At 41.4% G+C, this 20,500-nt stretch overlaps 5 protein-coding genes across 8 annotated transcripts; 2 read left to right on the forward strand and 3 right to left on the reverse strand.

The window, feature by feature from the left end:
* The first annotated feature begins 1,338 nt into the window (after nucleotides 1-1,338).
* On the forward strand, nucleotides 1,339-4,052 carry LOC129584110 (cGMP-gated cation channel alpha-1-like). The gene is made up of 7 exons (XM_055476214.1): nucleotides 1,339-1,427; nucleotides 1,664-1,881; nucleotides 1,957-2,207; nucleotides 2,577-2,947; nucleotides 3,027-3,054; nucleotides 3,157-3,375; nucleotides 3,540-4,052. The coding sequence occupies exons 2-7, from the start codon at nucleotides 1,755-1,757 to the stop codon at nucleotides 4,050-4,052; spliced, it is 1,509 nt and encodes a 502-aa protein (XP_055332189.1). The 5' UTR covers nucleotides 1,339-1,427; nucleotides 1,664-1,754.
* A 698-nt stretch (nucleotides 4,053-4,750) lies between these two features.
* LOC129584049 (28S ribosomal protein S24, mitochondrial-like) lies at nucleotides 4,751-6,217 on the forward strand. The gene is made up of 3 exons (XM_055476139.1): nucleotides 4,751-4,915; nucleotides 4,979-5,132; nucleotides 5,794-6,217. Exons 1-3 carry the CDS (start codon nucleotides 4,847-4,849, stop codon nucleotides 6,090-6,092), a joined length of 522 nt encoding a protein of 173 aa, XP_055332114.1. The 5' UTR covers nucleotides 4,751-4,846; the 3' UTR covers nucleotides 6,093-6,217.
* A 276-nt stretch (nucleotides 6,218-6,493) lies between these two features.
* Nucleotides 6,494-12,074, reverse strand: LOC129583940 (enkurin domain-containing protein 1-like). 3 transcript variants are annotated; one of them, XM_055475995.1, is made up of 6 exons: nucleotides 11,980-12,074; nucleotides 11,358-11,624; nucleotides 10,633-10,784; nucleotides 9,757-10,151; nucleotides 8,957-9,093; nucleotides 6,494-7,081 (listed from the first exon to the last, which is right to left on the reverse strand). In XM_055475995.1, exons 2-6 carry the CDS (start codon nucleotides 11,527-11,529, stop codon nucleotides 6,663-6,665), a joined length of 1,275 nt encoding a protein of 424 aa, XP_055331970.1. In that variant the 5' UTR covers nucleotides 11,530-11,624; nucleotides 11,980-12,074; the 3' UTR covers nucleotides 6,494-6,662. The 3 variants fall into 3 exon arrangements, with proteins under 3 accessions (XP_055331970.1, XP_055331969.1, XP_055331971.1); XM_055475994.1 differs by having other exon boundaries at nucleotides 11,358-11,713; nucleotides 11,980-11,999; XM_055475996.1 differs by lacking the exon at nucleotides 11,980-12,074 and adding an exon at nucleotides 11,850-11,878.
* Nucleotides 12,075-13,106: 1,032 nt separating this feature from the next.
* On the reverse strand, nucleotides 13,107-15,212 carry LOC129584022 (uncharacterized). Of its 2 annotated transcripts, none has more exons than XM_055476104.1 (2): nucleotides 14,854-15,212; nucleotides 13,107-14,587 (listed from the first exon to the last, which is right to left on the reverse strand). In XM_055476104.1, the coding sequence occupies exons 1-2, from the start codon at nucleotides 15,058-15,060 to the stop codon at nucleotides 13,196-13,198; spliced, it is 1,599 nt and encodes a 532-aa protein (XP_055332079.1). In that variant the 5' UTR covers nucleotides 15,061-15,212; the 3' UTR covers nucleotides 13,107-13,195. The 2 variants fall into 2 exon arrangements, with proteins under 2 accessions (XP_055332079.1, XP_055332080.1); XM_055476105.1 differs by lacking the exon at nucleotides 14,854-15,212 and adding an exon at nucleotides 14,702-14,839.
* Nucleotides 15,213-15,751: 539 nt separating this feature from the next.
* LOC129583934 (STAM-binding protein-like) lies at nucleotides 15,752-20,200 on the reverse strand. The gene is made up of 8 exons (XM_055475986.1): nucleotides 19,690-20,200; nucleotides 19,540-19,615; nucleotides 17,817-18,127; nucleotides 17,457-17,745; nucleotides 17,141-17,217; nucleotides 16,989-17,058; nucleotides 16,460-16,675; nucleotides 15,752-16,173 (listed from the first exon to the last, which is right to left on the reverse strand). The coding sequence occupies exons 1-8, from the start codon at nucleotides 19,911-19,913 to the stop codon at nucleotides 16,099-16,101; spliced, it is 1,338 nt and encodes a 445-aa protein (XP_055331961.1). The 5' UTR covers nucleotides 19,914-20,200; the 3' UTR covers nucleotides 15,752-16,098.
* Nucleotides 20,201-20,500: the final 300 nt, after the last annotated feature.

Raw genomic sequence — 20,500 nt, forward strand, 5'->3', positions numbered from 1 at the left:
ATTCTAAAGTACGTAATCAGTATCCCACATTATTGTGTTGCGATTTACACCCGGTATGAAAATTCCGTAATCCATTTAATAATCCGTGCATGTTAACAACATACAAAGTACGCAGCTGTTTACAGTTTCCTGTTGTAGCAGAACAACGTACTTTAATACTTAATAAAGCCTACCTCCCCATGCATAATCATTGCTTAATTACTAAATGGCTAGATTGGCGCTTGCATGTACTACAAGCGATTGTTAACCGGCATCATTATATCATACCAATGTGGAGTAAATATTGTACCATACTTTATTATCATTGAAGCTATTTCGGTGATTCTCACAAAAAGTGCAGCCAATGGAGAACAACGACAGTATCCAAAACGATTCCATGCCTGTTCATCTGCGGGAGAATCTTAAAATGCAAAAAGATACAAAAGCGCAAATTTCGGCTCAGGTAAATACTATACTGTATGGTCAACAATATTTCGTTGCATGTGGTAACATGCCGGCTAGAAAATAACCAACTCGGTGCACAATTTGCAATTATACGGGTATCTGTATAGATACGACAATTACGGTGATTTTTTTTTTCCGTTTACCGTTTCTTTTCGAATTATTCCATTGGTTCAACTACATCACTTCAACACATAATACACTGTAATCTTTCATAATAAAGATGTAATCTACAGTCTCAACCGACAACAGAGATAGACGGTCTGATTATACTGAACATCTCATCTAAATTAGCCGGTGATTTTTTAATTCTTAATTGTGCAGTACTGGCCGTAGAGATATGGATTACGACTGTAATGTCGCGACATGAACATCAATAAAGAAATCAGCTGATTACCATGTACAGTTACCCCAAAAACACACACGTGTCCGTAAATCGCTTGCGATAATATATTTATATTATTTAACACGTAATTTTGGCAGTTCATTTGAGATCATAATTAAGTATGATTTCGATTGTTTGATGTGTTGATGTGACTTTTATACAGTAGCAGTTCGGAGAAACTGTGGTATCCTGTGTAAGGATTACATAAAGTTTAGTTTTTAAAGTTTTTAACATAAATAATTGCAGTAGGCTGTTTTACATTATACATGTTATATATAATTCGAAGTAAAACTTTCCGGTGTACATAATACTACCATTATCGTTATGAAAATAAAAATATTCGCCAAAAACTTCTCCGCTGCCAGAAATGGAAAAAAGCAGTAAAAAAACACCAACCACAAGTGCAGCCGCTGACAAATCCAGAAGGAAGCGATATCCCAAAGTCACCGCATGCCACAACCAAGCCTATACCGGAAAAAACCCAGACCATCCCACCAAAAGTGTCGCATGCACCATCTATTGCAAAGGTCACGGACGATGTAACAGCTTTCAATAAGCCACCGCCGCCGAAGGATCCATATGTACTCTATGGAAATATCAGGTATGTCGACCGTAACTCGTGTCGCCCCGGCAGTACTCGGCCCAGTGTACTCCCACAGTATAAATCTATTTAACCATTTAACACAAAATTTACTTATGCTAATTTTTATACGGGACCGCCACAATACCCGACCGACTAGGTGGTGTTACTACTTAATATTTGTAATCTGGTGCTATCCAATTGCCGGCACTTTTACTTTTACGCATTATTTTTTTACCTAACCAAATGTTGTGCAGATTCAATCCGAACTGGGTATTCAATGTCCGATCACACACGTACTTTGTGTGGCTGTCACTACTGTCCGTGGCTATCCTGTACAACTTAATAATGATTGTTCCCCGTGCGGTATTTGAGCAGCTGGAAGCCGATGCACGTTCTTACTATTTGTGGATATGCCTGGACTATCTCAGTGACACTGCATACTGGCTGGATATGGTCGTCAATTTGCTGACAGGTACGCGTAATCCTCCGGCACTGTACGAAATCGCTGGAGCTCCTTAATTGATCAACAAATATTTGGTTTCTTCAGGGTTTTATGACAACGGCATCATCGTCCGGGAGCCACGAAAATTAATAAGGCATTATCGATTCAGCCGGCAGCTAAAATGGGATCTGGCCAGCATTTTTCCGCTGGATATGCTGTACATTTACACTGGCCGACAGATACCTTGGATATTGCTGCGGTTGAATCGACTGTTGAAACTGCCTCGATTGTCGGAGTTCTTGTACCGAGCGGAGAGTCGTACGCAGAATCCTGCATTATTCCGAACATTCTGCTTGGTAATCCCAATACAATCCCAATAAATATTCTATGTATGCAAGCATCACAGTATCCATAATCGTATAAATTTTGTGGTGAAATTAATGACTCGATACAGTAATAACATAGTTGCAGCGCAAGTACATAAGTAACTGCATTCGTTTTGGCATTCGTTACAGTGACCTTTACACCATTATAAGTATTTCGAATTCACTTGCTGCGTCTAACTCTAACTAACGATAACCTTACATGTTGTCTACATTAGTATGCCATAGTATGCCATTAGTATTTAATAGTAGTTTTCGGTGGCGCTTTTTGAGAGTTTCGTTTCCTGGCCTCCTAGTTTGCAGTTTGGTTGAATGATGTACAACACTGATTTTCATTGGCAGTTTGGCGAATTATTCATCATTGTGCACCTGAACGGCTGCGTGTATTACTCCTTCAGCTCCATTGTGGGCATCGGTTCGGACCGGTGGGTGTACCCAGCGACGGCGGAATGGCGAACAACCGTCACGAACAACACGGACTTCGTCAACGACACCATGCTGCAGAAGTGGACCGTGTGCACCTACTGGTCAGCGATGATGCTGACCTCCATCATCCCGCAGATGAACAATCCCACCAACAACGAAGAGATCATCTTCCACTGCACGGAAATGTTCCTGGGCATCATTCTCTTCACCAATATTCTGGGCCGCATCAGCGCTCTGCTTTCCGATCTCGACAAGAAACACGATCATTTCAAAGAAAAACGCGATGGGTACGTGACCACGTATAACTGCACCGGCAAACAAAGTTATGATGACAGAATGTCACGAAATTGTTTTTTGTCTTAACAGCGTGCGCTCCTATATACGGATGCGAAAGGTCAGTTTTCTCTTTAACAGCTTTATCTGCTTTTAATAATTACCAGCGATGCAACTTATGCAACGCCGGAAACTGCTGGCCATCTATGGTGTAATTGAGCAGGTTGGCAGAGACATGGAAGAACTGGTAATGCGCTGGTTTGACTACATTTGGACGACCAATCAGCAACTCGACGAAGAATCAGTACTAACGCGTTTACCGGAGAAGATTCGCCTGGAGATTGCCAAATGCATACACTTCGATATCCTCAAAAAAATTCACTTATTCCACGATGTGCCGGATCAGTTTCTGGAACAAATCGGGCTGAAATTGAAATTCGAAGTCCGCGCTTATGCTACTCGTATAATTTGTCCCTTTTTTCTGTTATAAAATTTTTTTTGTACACACATATTTAAGAAATCGAGGAAAATCCGTTAAGCACGCGTGTACAAATATTTTTGGCCAACTGAGTGCCAGTGTGTATTACTGAGATTTCGCGTTTACAGCCGTTTTGTCCGGGAAGTTTTGTATGCCGCAAAGGCGACATCGGGCGCGAAATGTACATCATCCGGCGTGGACGCCTGCAGATCGTCTCGGACGACGGGCACACCGTGCTGGCCACCCTCAACCCGGGCGCGGTCTTCGGCGAACTGAGCATCCTCAACATCCCCGGCAACAAGAACGAGAACCGTCGCACGACGAACGTGCGGGCGTTGGGCTACGCCGATCTGTTCAGTCTGTCGCGCGAGGATCTGTGGGCCTCGTTGGACGACTACCCCGAAGCGGCCGTCTCCATGCTGGGCAAGGCCACGGTCATCCTGAAGAACCTGGATCTGTACAGTGAGGATTTAGCCAGGGAAACGGAGAGGAGGACGCGGGATTACCAGCAGGCCGTCGCCACACTGGAAGCCCGAGTGGACGCGTTGGTGAAGAATGTGGAGGTGTTTCTGCACAACTGCACGGTGCGCAGTGGCAGACTCGAGCGGGAAGTTGCGCAGCTCGAAGATGCCATCCAGTAACCGTCTTTGTTAATTTTATCCAAAAATTTAGCGAGGATTGACTTATCACGCATATACAAGTAGTTAACACTGTTTATCATGATTGATGCATGCTGTACATGTTGCACCAGTAAATGTAAAAATACTGTTTTCGACATAAATGAAAAGGTTCTTTACAAAAAAAGCACGGACGTAGACATACCACGTTGTATGATTACTGCAGAATTTCAATCTCTCAGCAGTGCTCGGCAGCCGGCTGGGACGCGCTAGCTGGTACATAGCATAAAACAACGACACATCCATTATTGTCACCTTTGCTAATTATGAATTTCCACTGCTTACTGTTAAATATCTATCTGCCAGGACTCATCGCCGCCGAGAATAAAGATGTCGGAAACAAAAAACGCCGACTACTTATATTATTAATCGAAGCAGCGGCAGCGTAAAATGAACTTTCGCTATGATGAATACGAGTACTGGACTAGTCTGGTACCTGTTTGTAGGTTATGAAAATTAATAAAATCGTCATACTGCACCGACTGGCCACCGCTGTCGTCGTAGTTCGTACTTCGTACTCGTAATTTACGCTGCGCCTCACTGGCGGCCTCTTCGTCGCGCTACCGGTGCTCCTCCGGGCTCCGGCTACATGTATCTGCGTCCAACCGCCCAGAGTGTCTTCTGTGCTTGGTTTTCTGCGACTGTAGAAAATTTTAAAACATTAGGATAAAATTTTATCATGGAAGATTGGAAGTTGCAGAAGTTTAGAAAGCAGACGAGCTATTAAAAATTAAGTGAATCGCCACATCGCTGCTAGGATGAATTGTAGATTACCATCCCGCACTCTTCAGTCTCATTTGTGTTTACCAGCTGGAAGACCTTGCAAGGTTGGTGCAGTGACGACATTGTTTCCCGAAGACTTTCCAACCACTGTCTGCTGCACTCTGCAGGGTTTCCGAGGACTCCATACATCCAGCCTGCTCTGCATCGAACAAGCTGGCCGATACAAACGCACACAGTACAAAACTAAACCGCTGACGTTCGAAATGGCCAACGATCCTAAAACGATCGGCGTGCATAAATCGTGGAATTCGTGGAATACCAGTGAGTAGTAAACTAGTAACAATGTAACATACATTATTACTTTGAGCTTCCTACTCAAAAGTATTGTAGTTAAAATTTAGAGTACAATTTTTGAGTGCTATACAATTTATTACTGTAGTCCGATCTACGACGTTTCTCTCGCTGTATGGCTTATCATCTTTCTCGTTTCAGCATTCATTTTGATAAATTCCTAGATATCTTGTTTTTGCATAAACGTTTTAAGTGAAATCAAATGAAAACCTTATTAGCTCGTAATCACCGTGTGCGAAGTGTTTTCTCAAGGTGTTAATTTTACGCCGTATGTTATGTTTTGTGCATAATTTTTTGTACTTGAATAATTGAATTCTAACTGTTTAACACGGAAGAATTTCATTGATGTACGGAGGTGATATTGTACTGCATTTCTCTAGTTCATATGAATAATGTAATGGCTGAAAGATTTATGTATCAATTATAAGCCTGTAATTTCTTCTGATCCCAAATAGGTAATATATTTTGTGTTCATTTTACTGGTGCTCGAACTGTACGAGTTATTTTTCCGACGATTGTGCAAAACGCGATGCTATAAAGAGCGTGTACAGTAAAAGCAAAATCGGTAAATTATATAATTCGCTGGGAAAAACACGGCGAATATTGCAGTTTATTTCTAGTTTTTTCTTAGGTAATTTACAGAATGTTAACGATCGGAACCAAGTGGCGCAGATGACGGTGTGGGACGAGTTCATACGGCGTTTCCTGTACGGGACCTGGCACAATCTCTTCGTCTCCGAGATCATCATCAAGCGCCGCTACAACGCCATCTACGTCGCCGGCATTGTCCAGCAGAGTATTGCGGTACGGAAAATGTACTTTCTCATCGGCTATACCGAAGAATTTTTGTCGTTCCTCTTGAAGTGTCCTGTTAAACTGGAAATTCAGAGTGTTAATTCGCGGAAGGATGTCGTGTACAAATACATATGAAACCGGCGTTTTGCTGGTGTTGTTTTATATATAAAATTTTGCGGTTGTTGTTTCTCAGATCGGGAGCATCCAAAACTCGAAAAACGTGTTTTTGTCTTATTGAAAACTATTAAAATTCCGCTGAATCCGGCAATCGGTATTTTCTTATTAATCTGATGAAAAGAAATGGTTAAAATAAGAGCAAACATCGCCGCCTGCGGGATTTTATCATGCTTTACATTATGCACCAAATGTGCTGTTTTAGACTAAGAAACATTGCTTGTCCGCTTTTTTTATTGTGAGAAATTTCGCACAAAACTTAACCCTGGAAAATGTTAATAACTAAAATTTTTATGGATCTTCACTAAATTTCTGAGCTGACTTTCTGTCTTTAGAGCAAACTGACTTTTTTTCCGCTGCTACGTGCATGAGAAATACCGTTGGAACAAGTCAGAGAGTAGAAGCACGCATCAACGTTATTTCATTGGCATTAACACCACAACTTAACAAATGTTTGGGCGAAACATGACACTGTGTTATGCGTATGGAAAGACACAATAAAACTAATTACAAAATGACAATAATTCATTTTTACATAGTTTTCTTGAAGATTTTCGTATGGCTGTTGATAATGGGAACCCGCAGCGGAGAAGGCGGCTTCTTCACATTCTCCAAACTGCCGGAACTGGCTTTCTTTGTCAGCAGTTTCGGATTGACCAGACCTTTATTATGGTCAACGGCACCGCGATTCCACACCGGTTTGCCTTTCGGGACCGGTCGGCCGTTGGCGACCTTGGCACTGACCGGTCGCGGTGGCGGGGCAAAGGTCACGGAGGGGGACCGCGTGGGGGCGTTGGGATCCTGGACCACCACGGTGGGTTTCGATAAGATCTCCAGGCCTTCTTCAATTTCCGCTACCGCCGCTTCCAGTTCCTGCCGTTTCCGCTGAGCACGCAGTGTGTCGCTGCGTACCGGAAGGAGGAAGATTTCTCGCTCTTTCTTCTCTCTGCCTGCAAATAGTGATATCTATAGCCACAATTTAACCTAACTTAAAAGTTAAAATAACCTAACTTGAAATAACCTAACTTAAAAGTTAAAATAATTCTTACGTTAGATTGCACAAGTACTAGTACAGTATTTAAACTGATTAATAAGACATATCCGTGGCATTTCATCAGCTGCCAACGGTGAAAACTAGATAACTACGTATACTGGTATGAGCTGCGATAATATTATATCATAATAATTAATTTTCATAAGTGACGTCAATGCGGCCAAGTCGTACCGCAGGCTTATCTACAGTTCAAAACATTTTTGCGTTGCACTCGCAAAATTCGTAAGCGGTAAACTTGTCAGTACATGGTCATACTGCATAGGAATTTTCCGCCTCTACTGTGAAATGTTGACGAGATTTTTTAACCGATGTGTCTGTTTATTACTAGAAGTTAGTCTAGAACAGAATTTGTTGATTAGTGTCCGTTGATTGTTGTTTGGGTATTTCTTGATTAGATAGCTTCGGGTCAATTTTGTCGGTCGACCATTGTAAAGATACGCAAACAACCAACACGATTTAACCTGTAGGAGTTGGATAATTACATTACTTATTATTATGCACAGCAGTAGGAACGCTAACTTCTAACTAATTTTTTTTATTTTTTAAAAAAAATACGAGTAAAATATTGAAATATGGGAATTAGTATTAATTCTGCAGCACCAGAGAATGGTGCGCCACTGACGAAGACGGGAATCTCCACCGACAACCATCCCCGTGAGAACGGAGCGCATGTTGACCAGTACGCACACCAAGCGGACAAATACGCTAACCTGCGCAATGATGAATGGCAGCAAATACTGGAAATGCCCAGCGTCATGACCGCACTCGGTGACCTCACCGGACTGAACTGTATGGATTTGGGATGCGGAACCGGCATGTACTCGCGCAAAATGCACCGCCAAGGAGCTGGAAATGTTGTCGGTGTGGATTTATCGCTGCACATGATTCGTATTGCCCGCGAAATCGAAGAAACCGAGCATTGCAACATAACGTATCTCGTGGAGAACTGCGAACAATTAAATCGTCTAAATTTCTCGGATGATTATTTCGACGTAATGTTCGGTGGCTGGATGATCCCGTATATTCCCAGCACGGAACGACTAATGAAATTTGCGGAAAATATTTACCGGCTGATTAAAAAAGGTGGCAGAACGCTACAAGTATTTGGACACGAAAACCGGTTGCGGATTAATGACCGCACAGCGCATTTAACCGATGCGGTGTTCGAGAGTGAGTCGCTGGATTTACAGGATGGGGACTGCTATAAGGTCATCTTTCATCCCCATGACAAGGACGCACGCGTGGAGCTGGTCAATCACTTTTATCGCCACCAGACTGTTATGGATTGCTTTGAAAAAGCCGGATTTTCTCTCACTAAATTTCATCCGCTCGTACTCGAGACGGATTCCGTGGAGAGAAGGAATCACTACCAGGACCTATTGGATAATCCCTTCTTTGTGGTTTTCGAAGCCGTTAAAATGTAGATATTTTTGCACGATGCTGCTGTCATATTTCGTTACATCCGTCACAAAAAATTGGCCCAGTTCGAACTTGGAAAGACGTTTGTTTTCTCGTCATACAAAATCACATAAACTGTATATGCGCACACGTACAATACTGCCATTTGTGCATATATAAAAAGGTCAGTCGTCTTAAATGAAATTTAGTACACAGTATGTGCGCACCAGCTCGAGATAATTTCCATCCAAAGTGGAACGATATATTACTGAATAATTTCTCTACCCTATAACTGAATACATGTAAAAAATGTCAAATTATTTTTAACACCCTTTTAATACTAATAATAATAATATGTAATTAGTCGACATACTTTGTTGGAGTTGCTGTATGAGGGCCAGCCTCTCGTCTTCTGGCATGATATAACAGCCGGGCGGAAGTTTCGGTTGTTGGGCGGCTATCTTAGCTTCTTCTTCGCTTTTTTTCCATTCTTGGCGTCTGTCCAATAAGCTAAAAAGAGCAAACAGTCACCATATCCAATTTCTGAGTCCCAAAGCAAAGGTTATGTTATGTATTTTGATAAATTTGTGCGTTTAACAGTGCTCTGGACTATCTGCCGATGACAGTACATAGTGCATGGGTCACTGACGCCTTAGGAATTCAAAAATCGCGGATCGTAATACAAATTAAGCCAAATACAAATTAACTACTATTAATCATGTCATGTAAAATAGCAATCAAGATTCAAGAGTGCCACTGCAAAACTCAAAAAAATATCCTACATAAAAGCAGAAGTCTACATCTTATTCACGAAAGCCTCGATCGATATAGATATAATTGTTCTTGCGCTGGCTCGCAAAACGGTACGTTACTGGAGGATATAAGCCAGTTTGAAGCCACACTACTACAATTTATGTACTAGCTTAATAGGTATTGTAGTAGTTGAAGGCACTATCAACGGCAACGCTGGCAAAAGAACAGTTATGCCTTAAAAAAATCGAACGCCGTTACTGCATAAACAGTATACACTGACAGTGTACAGTATAACCGTTACACTGTAACCATATGAACTATATAATTATAAAAATTATAAACCATATAAATGCAGTGCACTGTAAAAAGCCTGCATAATGCCAGCGCAAAACATGTTTCGGTAAATTCTGTTTGACTTACTATTGTGGTAATGCTCCCGGCTTATTTCGGGGCATTTCCGGTTTAACCGGCACCGAACGCGGTCCCGTCGGTCGGCCGCGGAGGTCGGCGGCCGAGCGTGACCGGGGCAGGAGATTCTGTGTGTTCACCTGCACGAAGTTTTTGGATGTCCGGTTGAGCGCCTGGACACTGGATGTTGGTCGCAGGGGGGAGACAGTGACCCCGCCGGTTCTGTTCAGGCGATTGTAGGATGCATTCCGCTGGCGCAGACTCGGATCGGATGTCGGGAGACTGGTTTGAGATCGGGAACGTATCACAGTAGAGTTTAATGGGGCCAAGGGACGCGCCGGTCGGGGCGGTGCAGTGTTCTGTGGGCGGGGCAAGCCGGACAATGGGCGATTGGCACCGGTTGGTCTCTACAGTGTAATATGTATTGTACATTTGAAGATATAACAATGTTGTACTGGAGATGAAATAGTTGGCTGCGAACGGCACGGAAATCGGATTATGGATTATTAGCACGGAAATTCAAAAATAAATGCAGCACCACTAAATTATTAAATAAACGTTCAGAAATTAATGTAATTAATTTTATCACACCGCACATGTTTCAAAAAAACTACGACCGCTTATTTGTACAGTCAGTTAGTCCTCCGTTATGAAACACCGATCAGTTGTTAGCAGGCTTGTATGTTGATATTAAAGGGTCTTGGTTTCTACCAGCCATTACACTACGATATAAGGATGCAAATACGTTATTATTGGCCGTTACGCAGATGGGTATGAGCCGTATGACCTACCGGCCGGTACATGCAATACTTCTACTTGTAGTAAACCTATGCATCATTCAGGTGGCTGTACTTTTCTGTTATTTTTAATTTGATAAGTAAGGCGTACCTGACCAGAAGCAGGAATGGAATTGGCTGCTGGTCTGGATATTGACCACGTTGCCGCGAGGCTTTTATTGTAATTCTGCTGGACCAATTCACGCTGCACGGCAATCTGACGGATTCGGCGGATGTTTTCTTGAGTGAAGTTTTTCTCTTCCCCTATTCACAGACAACTAGTTCCCCTATTCACAGACAAAATAAGCAAATAAATTCAAACTTTTGAGATAATCCGCGTAGTTCATGCGCAGAAATTACACATTACGTTGAGTAAGGTAAAGTACAGCAGAAGTAGCTAGAGTACCGTTGAAAATTACATTCGTCTGCGCAGTTGTAATTAAGTACGTTATACGTAACTAATCGTAAAGTAAGTAAACTGTCAACAACTACTACTGTAATCGTAAAGTAAAGTAAACTGTAAACAGTATTATACGTACAGTATTCAAGGTACAATACGATGTCTTGCTTTCGTTTTGTTATTATTACAGTACTAATTTTTAAGGTACGGTACGGTACTCGTACCGTATTTTATTACGGTAGTAATTCTGCAACGTAGCTAATGCTTTTTTCGCAAACCGCATGCGCAAAATTATGAAGGGTTTGACTGTTACTCTGGATACAAAATAATTTATTACCTATAACTTACAAGTTGCTGTTACCTGTAAAACGTCGCTTACAAAGCGTGGGACACTAATGCTGGAGTGCGATCAAGGTAACAATTGTAAGACAACTTACGTTTTTTAGTGGGTTTGGGCCTGGGAGGAACAATGGCCGGATCCGACAAAATATGCCTCATCGTTCCTTCACTTCCGCGCTTCTGGTATAACATTCCTTCATTGCGTGTGCGATTTTTGACTTTTGGAGGCAGCGCACGACTTTCCACTTCATCGTGCAGTAAAGACTTCATCGTCGCTTCGCTCAATTAAGTCAGCACCATGAAACTGTATTTCTCAAAAGGTCATGAGCCAAAGGAATTCCCGTCTTCCCATGGGGTCCAAAAAACTATTGTTGGTTTCATGCAGTTACCAAATAACAAGAAAGGTGTCGAAATATCCCAACAATGCTGAATACAGTTATAGAATAAGAATTCACTGCAGAATAGTTAGCTGTTAAAAGACTGAAAGATTCGCTATTCACAAATCAAGCATTTAATTTTATTTGTTTACACTTTACCTATATAAAAAACGTCTACAAAATTACATACATTGCGGCGCGTAGTTTACTAACTTAAAAACGTTGTACGAGATTTGTACACCCAGGAAGATGGAGATACGGGAATTTCACAAAGGTACAAGTGACTAATCGTCAAGATTAAACAGATCGATACGCAGGATCGTTGTGGACGCGATTTGCTCACCTGCTCATAGAGTTTGGCCCATATTTCTCGCGCAAGTAAGTATGCATAGAATCGGATAGAATTATGCAGTTACAGTTAACGTACGTGCAATTGACAACGGTACCATCGCTAATGAGGTGTGACTGCGGCTCTATTGTGTCATTTGGAATGAGACAGCTACCAAAGCAAAGCATATGCGCCTATGGGGAAACCATCGCCGCAGTTCACATTTCGAAGCGTAATTCCTTAACGGTGTGTTTTTTGTGAATACGGTCAAAGAACGCTTATTCAGCATAAAATTTACTACAAAACCAAACTAATCTCAATATTTTACGACGCATCGTTTTAATGCTGCCAACCGCTTTTGGCAAAAGTCAATAACGTCCCAGGTATTAGCTTTTGCCCTGTATGCGCATTCTAGGCTGCGGCTGATGCTGGATTCGCTGTACTTTCATGGTTATCGGTGTACTTTTGTACAGAACCATGATTACTGCTCGTTATTTATTCGCCAGTAACATCGTGGAAAAATAGTTTATATTACATTGTTAATGGTGGTATTTCACAATACGGAATACGATCATACTTTCACATATTTAGAAATCTGCGAATGATTTGCTGAAAGTGGACAATTTCATCGTTTAAAGCGTAAAATAATATTTTTAAGTGGCTTATGTAAGCGAAAACGCTTCGCACCGTTTGACAACGGCCAACTTCTAAGCCATGTCGGACTGGGAAACCATCGACGACCAGGATGCATCACCCAAGGTAGCAGCAGCGGCTTATGTACTAGTATTGCTAATACTGTCATGCGCTTAACCATAATAAAAGCTTTGAAAATTAACTGCTTAACTTCTTGCACAAAATCTAATCTTGCAAATTGCGAACTGTATAGGTTTTTATGTTCCATTAGGCGAAGAAAATTGGTGGGATGAACTGCTGCGTTCCTAGATTATAATTATACCTTATTAATTATACCTTATTATAGCATACATTCGGACACGGGTGATACTCGTACTTGTTTTGTTTTTTTAGTACTTTGTAGCTGCAATAAAATACATATAATTATACCTTATTACAGCATACATTCGGACACGGGTGATACTCGTACTTGTTTTGTTCGTAGTTCTTACAAGTTAGGGTAGTACTTCGGCATAGCTTTATATAACTTTATGCAAATAATACCCGCTGGTGTCAAATGCTGTATCAGAGTACACTAAGTCGAAAATATAAAACCGCGTTACATATTTTTCGAACTGACAAAGGCCGGTAAATACTTGTTAAAATAAAATTCAGTGCAGTTTGCAAAAATAAACTCCACAGCGTCTTCGGAAAAAGGTACTTTTTCCAGGAAGTAGTCCTTCCCGGCGTTTGCGTATGCAAAAAAATAACAATTTCGAAGTCCCGTACAAGCCATCGCAATTTGAACTTGATAATAATGTGCATGAGATCGTTTCAACATGAAACATCCGTTACCGTCATCCACAATATACCGTAACTGAAAAGGCTCCTTCTTCGGATCGAATGTTTTCACTTCCAGCAATGCCCACGTCACCTCCCCCGTACTCTCATCCGTCTCTCGAATAAGCCGATCCGGCGAAGCACCGATCCATGGTTCCGCCGGATGTATACAAAAACCAACTCTAAAATTACAAACAGTTGTCATGTTGCTCGACGCAAGTTTGCAGAACATCTCCACCGCCTCATCTTCCAGTTCATTGCCACGTCGAATGGCTGGGATATGGGATACAGATTTCGGAGATATTTGCGCCAACGCCAGCTTTTTTAGGCGGTCTTCTTTATCTTCTGTGTTTCGTTGCATGGCAGTGCAAATGACTTTTGTATTGGATGAAGTTACTCGCAAAGACCGATGGTAATTCCACTCCGTACATTTCGACTGCAGACGTGTTGAATTTTCAACCACAACGCACTTGTTGTAATCAATATGCACAGTTTCGAAGTAGAACTTGCCCGTTTCTGTACTAAGGTGTGGTAAAAACGATTCTGAAAACTTCCTGCTTAAAACGTTTTCTCTCAATGGCAGCGCTGGAACTGTGACATCCCAAACTGAATGATCAACAAAGGGGTTCGTAAGGTCGGGGCTGGTGGACCTGGGAAGCCGAAGGTTAACGGATTCTTCCTCCAAAAGACGCAAAAGATGCTTCGGGAATATTTTAGTGTTTGACAAGGCATTCCTTATTTCGCGCATTTCTTCGGAGCTAATCTGCCGGTGAGCTGGATGGATTCGGCTTTCTAAGCGGGGCTTCCACTTGTGCCTCAGTTCGGGCCTCATGAATGCTGCATACAAGTCGGCACGTCCAGGTAAAAGCTCACTACAGCGAGAGCGAAGAGACGGAACGCCCCACTGTTGCTCCATACTGGTAACGGGCAATGCAGATCGCCACATGGGAATGGGCCCCCCGTCAACGACAATGCGCAGCGCGTATACTAGTGCGAATATATGCTTGCATAATGCGTTGGTCCCGTTCCCACCCCCAGCGCGACAGGAACATTCAGATGCAGTGATTTTCGTAGCTTCTCTGGCTTCCACTTCAACTTTGAGACCGAGAAAATACGAAAGCGGCTTCATTTCGGAGTGTCCTTTGGCTGTCACTTCTAGTACTCCATTGACCTGAAATAGCGCATACGAAGCTATAAAATATACCTTGAAACTGCATTTAAAACTTCACGTACGGATATCTTGCATTTATGTTCCAAATTAATACTGACTACTGCAGCAGTTTACTTTGCGGGAAGTAATATTGAAGTAGTAATTGTTTAGTTAACTCGTTATATGGTACATTCACTAGACAGTGGCTGTGCGGGATTTAAGTTGCAAATACTGTGATAATTTTATAGTACAGTACACAAGCAAAAAAACTGCATAGCATTATCTACCTTTTTTGCGCGCAGCTGCTGGATGTATCCAGTAGAAGCAAGTCGGTATCCCTTTTCGTTAATGTTTTGCTTGTTGTTGCCAACCCAAAGACTTAATTCAGGGCGTAAACGATTCCATAAGTCGATCAGAATACTGTCGGGAACCTCGTACAACGTATCACGTAGTTCGCTGGCAGATGTTAACCAAGGCATCCATACCATCGACATGATGCTACTATTGTTAATTCCTTGCTGTGATTAAATCACAATTCCAACACAAAACATATAATTTTTATTGCTTATAGTCAGTATAGTGAATTTCCTACACAACTCAAGATAATCGTGCTTATTCTGACCGTGCAGATACTTTAATAAGAAAATACAGTATCGCGCTGCTGTCTCATTCCAAATGACAATGGCTAGGCACGCTACGCCCATATACCCTCGGCACGCCTGATGGTACGGTTGCTAATTGTATACAGTAATCGCAAGCCGCTGCAGCGTAAAGAGGATAGCGTGAACAAAACCTCAACCATATATGGATACGGTGAACGTAGTGAAAACGTTTACAGCAGTAGGTAACAGCATGAATACTTAAACGTTTTAAATAATTATTACAAAATTCATGTAGAAATTAATGCGTACCGCATAAATGGCTGTACTTAAATAATGCACCGAAGCGTGGGAAAAGGAAATGCACATATCGATAGGTAAAAAGAAATGGTAATTTTGCAATGTTGTGCAAGATCTGTCCTAATGGTTTCGCATGTTTAGATTTACCACAATATTTAGTTTTTTTACTTCCCACTTTGCAAAATATGTGCCAAATACTTATAAGAAAATAACTTTCGCTTAATATCAAACGTTGCAGTTAGTGAATACCTACTAATACTAGTGTAGCATACATTCGCAAATCAAAGCATAATTTCACACAAAATCCTTATTTTCTTCTTCTCACAATTGCAGATAAATAATTCATTTGAACAGGCAATGCTAATACTGGAAGCTGTACAATAAAACATACAAAAGCTGTCAAATAATCTTTCGCACAAAACAACACCCAGAAACGGAAGACGTCCCAGTACGCAATAGAACATAAACCAACAAAAGACATGCACAGTGTAAACTATATATCACCCTTTATTGAACATCGTCATAATTCAAAATGAAAACAATCCATCCAAAATGCACGCACCGTAAATAATTTATCAAACATATGCGTTTACTCATAACATATGCATCTCACTCCACGTCCACGTGGTCATTTCATACAGAGGAAGAAAAGCGAAAGTCTTTCATATCCACCGCAACCGATGAATTAATCATGATGTTATCAACACGCTGCAAAAAGAATCCGTTATTCAGTTATGCGTGCAACAGATGGATACAGTCGATGCAGGAGAAGTTTTCGGCAAATTGTGCTAATTTACAGTTCGCTAAATGTGTTAAGATGTAACTAGTTACTGGGTTTCACTATGTTGCACTACTAATGTTGCCATATTTATAATTCAAGTACCAAGTATAAATTAAGAATTTTATGATTTCAAAAAGTTGCGTTTCGTAAAACAAACATTACCACAACACTACTCTGTAGTTACCGCAAAGCCGCACACACAACTCTACTTACATGGAACAGCTGTTCAGTGGTATTGTGGCTGTGAAAGTTGGTGCCATGCCCACAATTAGCGATGTACTGCATGCCTCCATCTGTCAAACGGAAGAAACCGACATCGTCATACGCAGGAGCAACGACAATGGCCACCGCTTCCGGTAACATGGCCTGATAGCCCCACTGCATGTGTAGATCGACGCTGGAAAGAAATGCCGTCTGCGTTGGGTGGGTCTGAAAAAAGACGGCATAAACAAGCGAAAATCTTAGATTGCTTACTGTTATTTGTATTGAATTTCCGGAGCGCGGACCAACACTTGCAGAAAACTCAAAGCAATCGCATACAAAAAAGATGAAACCGGCAAGCACGCTAATAAAGACATTTAACTAATCAAAAGCTAGTAAAACCTGCTTTACGCTTTAACCTATCTCTTAAATAATTGTAAAGCAAACTGTAAGATTTCCGTTACTGTTGATCATTTTTAAACGTTTCCGCAGATTTTTTTATATCATTGGATTAATATTCAAGCAAACAAACGAAACCTACGTGAATCCAACCCAACTGAATGAGATTCCTGGATATGGCGAACTGAGCCGCTTCAGACATATCGTCCATGCTAAAACATCCGAGAAAAATCATCAATAAACACACTAACGACAGCACATATATGTACGTAATTCGATGCTCTAGCGGCTTACTCCTCGCAATAAGAGTCCGTTCCTTTCTGCTTCGGAATGAGGAGGTGAGTAACAACATAATCTCCTTTCTCGTCATCCTGAAAGAGCAACATAAATGCGCACTACGTAGGTAGAACTGCCTTTTCTTAAACAAAAATGATAATTGCATGTGCCGATTATCGGAAATAACCACTGCTCAAGCCGAATGTAATGCATTGAATGTAGTACAGGAAAAATGCGCATCAAAAGAAAACAAGCATAAACGGTACTTTAGGTTCTTTACTGCAAATAACAATAATTATCAGTCAAGAAAGCGATTCGTCGGCAATAAACATACTCGTTGGCCCCATAAATTCCCACATGTTTCGATATTCTTCTTTTCCGTGTTGTCCCTCGCAGCCGCAATAAATTTCTCCACGAGATCACCAGCGATTTGCACGGGCCGCAGTATGCCTGCCGGACTCGGAAGGGGAAACTGCCGATCAACGGATAACTTGGAGGGCCGCGGCGGGGGAACCGGCTGCGAGCCAGCCGCGGCAATTCGCTTTGGGCGTGGTTTCAACATACGATTAATTTCCGGATAATGCGACAAGATCTCCTCCTCGGACATTTTATTTTTCGAAGGGCTGCAAATGAAAGATCGCAACTGCAAAATGATCTACTAACCAGTTCATCATTTTCAAGTCAGTTGACAGACCTGAACCAGTCGATAGTGACGCCACCATCGTCTTCCTCATCATTCGGCGGCGTGTAATCCCTTTGCGGCCACGATACATCGGCAGCGGGTCCATCATCCAGCGGCGCCGACGGGAGAGTCCGGTTGAAATCGGAAATCTTCTGAATAATACCGTCGACGTTCCGTGCCCCCGCGTGGGCAGCGTCGGGCAGGGGGTGGTACTTTTGGATTAAGAAAGCTTTGCGGCCCATCTCCTCTTCGATCTCCTCAGCGGCCTTCCTTATGCACTTGGCTTTCAAGTCCTCACCCAGCCGCATCGCCGGACTCCATGTCTGATTAAGCACACCAACAGCCAAATGCAATCAAACGTTCAACAATAACAACAATGCAATTTTCCAGATGGTGCAGACTAAGAGCGCAACATTGCAAATTTCGAACTGTAAAACCTCCACTGGTATCAACTCGCAGCCAAAACGAAACAGCAAAGGATAAACAACAAACTCTGTAACGATCTTATTGCACGGGAAACACCGAAGCAAGATACAGTGCAAACTGCAAAGTAACAAGGAACAGGGCTCATAAGCTGATAAAACTCAGCACCTTTCGCCTTTGGGATATTAACAAATAAGTACGAGTAAATCAAACCAGTGCCGTAATCAGAAAACTGTCAATTAAAAATTTCAACACCCAAAAAATGTGAATGTGATCAATCTCGGTTAATTAAACGAAACCGCATACCCAGCCGGCTGTGTCGCAAAAGGACCGCCCTAATTTTACTTAAAATCTTAAATAGTACAGACTACAGTAGCACTTTCTTCACGATAAATTAATATCTATATTTATGTTACAGTAATTAAATCTGTACGATTTTAATCTGTTCCGATGTTCGTGTGTAACTAGCCATTTGTATAATGTGTCGTTCTATGTTGCATAAAGACTTTGTGACAAAGTTATACAAATTAAATGCAGCATCGATCTAGGCCGGGGACAGCGCCGATAGGGGCAAATTTACACCAAATTTTCTCTGTGATTAGGCCGCCTTTGTCGATTGATGCTTTAATAACGTGATGGTTTCTGAGGTTATTGTGAAATTTTTCTGTGAACATGGTAGTCATTAACCAATAAACATTACAAATTAAAGAGTATACTGCTATACTACGTAGTTAACTTTCATTTGCACTAAAATTAATCAACTACTTACTAAATACTTTCCCTAACATTTCAAATTTTTCGTTGATAGGAAAGCGTATAATCATTTATTTCACATCGGAATTTCAGGAAGCAGCAACTGTTGAGTCTGCGATAATATTTATATGCAATGGTTATTGCATATGTATTGTCAGAAAATTGATTTGCGCTTACGAACAAAAATCTTTTTGCTAGAATTTAATGAGTAACTTACGATCAGCCATTTCCGATATGTTTAGATTTAGTTTTAACTAACAGGAACCTGTAAAATGCTTTATTGTTAACAAAAACCTTGCATTTTAACTTTTGTACAACTGTACCTACAGCCTACAGAACCTCCACACTTAACTGCAATAACTAAGAATTTGTGTGACTGTCGTGGTGTTTGTTACGATTAATACAGTACAGTATGTACAATACAGATACAATATAGTACGTAGTACGTATAGGGTAGCTTTGTATTTATATAAATATATGCGCAAAGTTGCCGTAATTTAACTGTAATTAATCTTGTAAAGTGAAAAATGTAAATGCATTATTACACAGTACAGCTTACCTTTTTATTGTCTGTGATAACGGATTCTTTGATATCTTTGTACCGCGGATGTCGTGGAAGGCGATTGACAAATAATCTATGGAATTTTGTTGTGCAACAGAAAAATTCATAACAGAAGAAATATCCTTTCATTTACTGTTAGCTACTTACTCGAGGTAACGAACAATAAGCGTGTATGCTTTCTCGTATTCCTTCTTTTCCGCTTCAAATTTCGCTGCCTCGAAGAGCGTTTTCGCGGAGACATAATATCGCATCGGCGGATCGCTGACGTTTATCTGGATTTTAGCGCCATCATCCGCCAGTTCCTTCACTCTTTTCTTAGCTTCGCTCAAAATTTCGGGGGAAATTTCGTGGGATCTCACTGCAGCAGCCATTTCGATTCACACAAGAGCAGGGATAAATTAAAAGATAAGAAAAATAATTCCAAAATTCAGATTCAGACTGCGCAGTCAAAAAAATTGAACATGACCGTGTGTTGAATGACGCTGAACGAAAATATCGACGATAAAATACACTTTAAGATTAAGCAATCATATTTTGATGATATTGCACCGGTATCTTATCAGAAAAATAATGAGGATCTCGCTGGCAGCCGCCATATCCCGACCTAGCCGTGGAATAAGTACAGTATGTAAAATCCTACTAGTGGAGCATCTGAGGTTCTGTTGCTGCTTACCACTGGTTAGCATTTTTACAAATTACGTCAACGCAAGCTGGTGAATCATGGATTAGTCACCACAAGTTCCAGGCATCTGCAGTAAGCCGGCTGCACCAATGGAATTCACACTACTCCATTGCAACAGCCGACTCGGCAGCGGCTTAATACTGAAGACTGCGGCACTTTATCAAGGAAACTCCATTTCAGCCAGTTCCAGTGCATGGATGACACACCCTTCGTCTGTCTCCTTTTCAACCGAGCAGCGACACCAAAAAATTTTATGTAAAAGGCTCCTGCTTGTAG

This window comes from Paramacrobiotus metropolitanus, unplaced genomic scaffold (genome assembly GCF_019649055.1).
Source record: "Paramacrobiotus metropolitanus isolate TYO unplaced genomic scaffold, Prichtersi_v1.0 Parri_scaffold0000012, whole genome shotgun sequence".
In the NCBI taxonomy this organism is placed as follows: domain Eukaryota; kingdom Metazoa; phylum Tardigrada; class Eutardigrada; order Parachela; family Macrobiotidae; genus Paramacrobiotus; species Paramacrobiotus metropolitanus.

Bases quoted from the DNA above. Each gene is read 5' to 3' on its own strand.
- LOC129584110 (XM_055476214.1), top strand. From the start codon at position 1,755: ATGATTGTTCCCCGTGCGGTATTTGAGCAGCTGGAAGCCGATGCACGT. The intron at 1,882-1,956 runs GTACGCGTAATC...TGGTTTCTTCAG, and splicing joins GGTCGTCAATTTGCTGACAG to GGTTTTATGACAACGGCATC. The intron at 3,376-3,539 runs GTCCGCGCTTAT...TCGCGTTTACAG, and splicing joins GGCTGAAATTGAAATTCGAA to CCGTTTTGTCCGGGAAGTTT.
- LOC129584049 (XM_055476139.1), top strand. From the start codon at position 4,847: ATGAATTGTAGATTACCATCCCGCACTCTTCAGTCTCATTTGTGTTTA. The intron at 4,916-4,978 runs GTTGGTGCAGTG...TGCACTCTGCAG, and splicing joins CAGCTGGAAGACCTTGCAAG to GGTTTCCGAGGACTCCATAC. The intron at 5,133-5,793 runs GTGAGTAGTAAA...GTTTTTTCTTAG, and splicing joins GTGGAATTCGTGGAATACCA to GTAATTTACAGAATGTTAAC.
- LOC129583940 (XM_055475995.1), bottom strand. From the start codon at position 11,529: ATGAAGTCTTTACTGCACGATGAAGTGGAAAGTCGTGCGCTGCCTCCA. The intron at 10,152-10,632 runs GTACGCCTTACT...ATTACACTGTAG, and splicing joins CCATTCCTGCTTCTGGTCAG to AGACCAACCGGTGCCAATCG. The intron at 9,094-9,756 runs GTAAGTCAAACA...TGCTCTTTTTAG, and splicing joins CCGGGAGCATTACCACAATA to CTTATTGGACAGACGCCAAG.
- LOC129584022 (XM_055476104.1), bottom strand. From the start codon at position 15,060: ATGTCGATGGTATGGATGCCTTGGTTAACATCTGCCAGCGAACTACGT. The intron at 14,588-14,853 runs GTAGATAATGCT...GCGCTATTTCAG, and splicing joins AGCAGCTGCGCGCAAAAAAG to GTCAATGGAGTACTAGAAGT.
- LOC129583934 (XM_055475986.1), bottom strand. From the start codon at position 19,913: ATGGCTGCTGCAGTGAGATCCCACGAAATTTCCCCCGAAATTTTGAGC. The intron at 19,616-19,689 runs GTAAGTAGCTAA...AAAATTCCATAG, and splicing joins CTTATTGTTCGTTACCTCGA to ATTATTTGTCAATCGCCTTC. The intron at 18,128-19,539 runs GTAAGCTGTACT...GTGCTTAATCAG, and splicing joins TTATCACAGACAATAAAAAG to ACATGGAGTCCGGCGATGCG.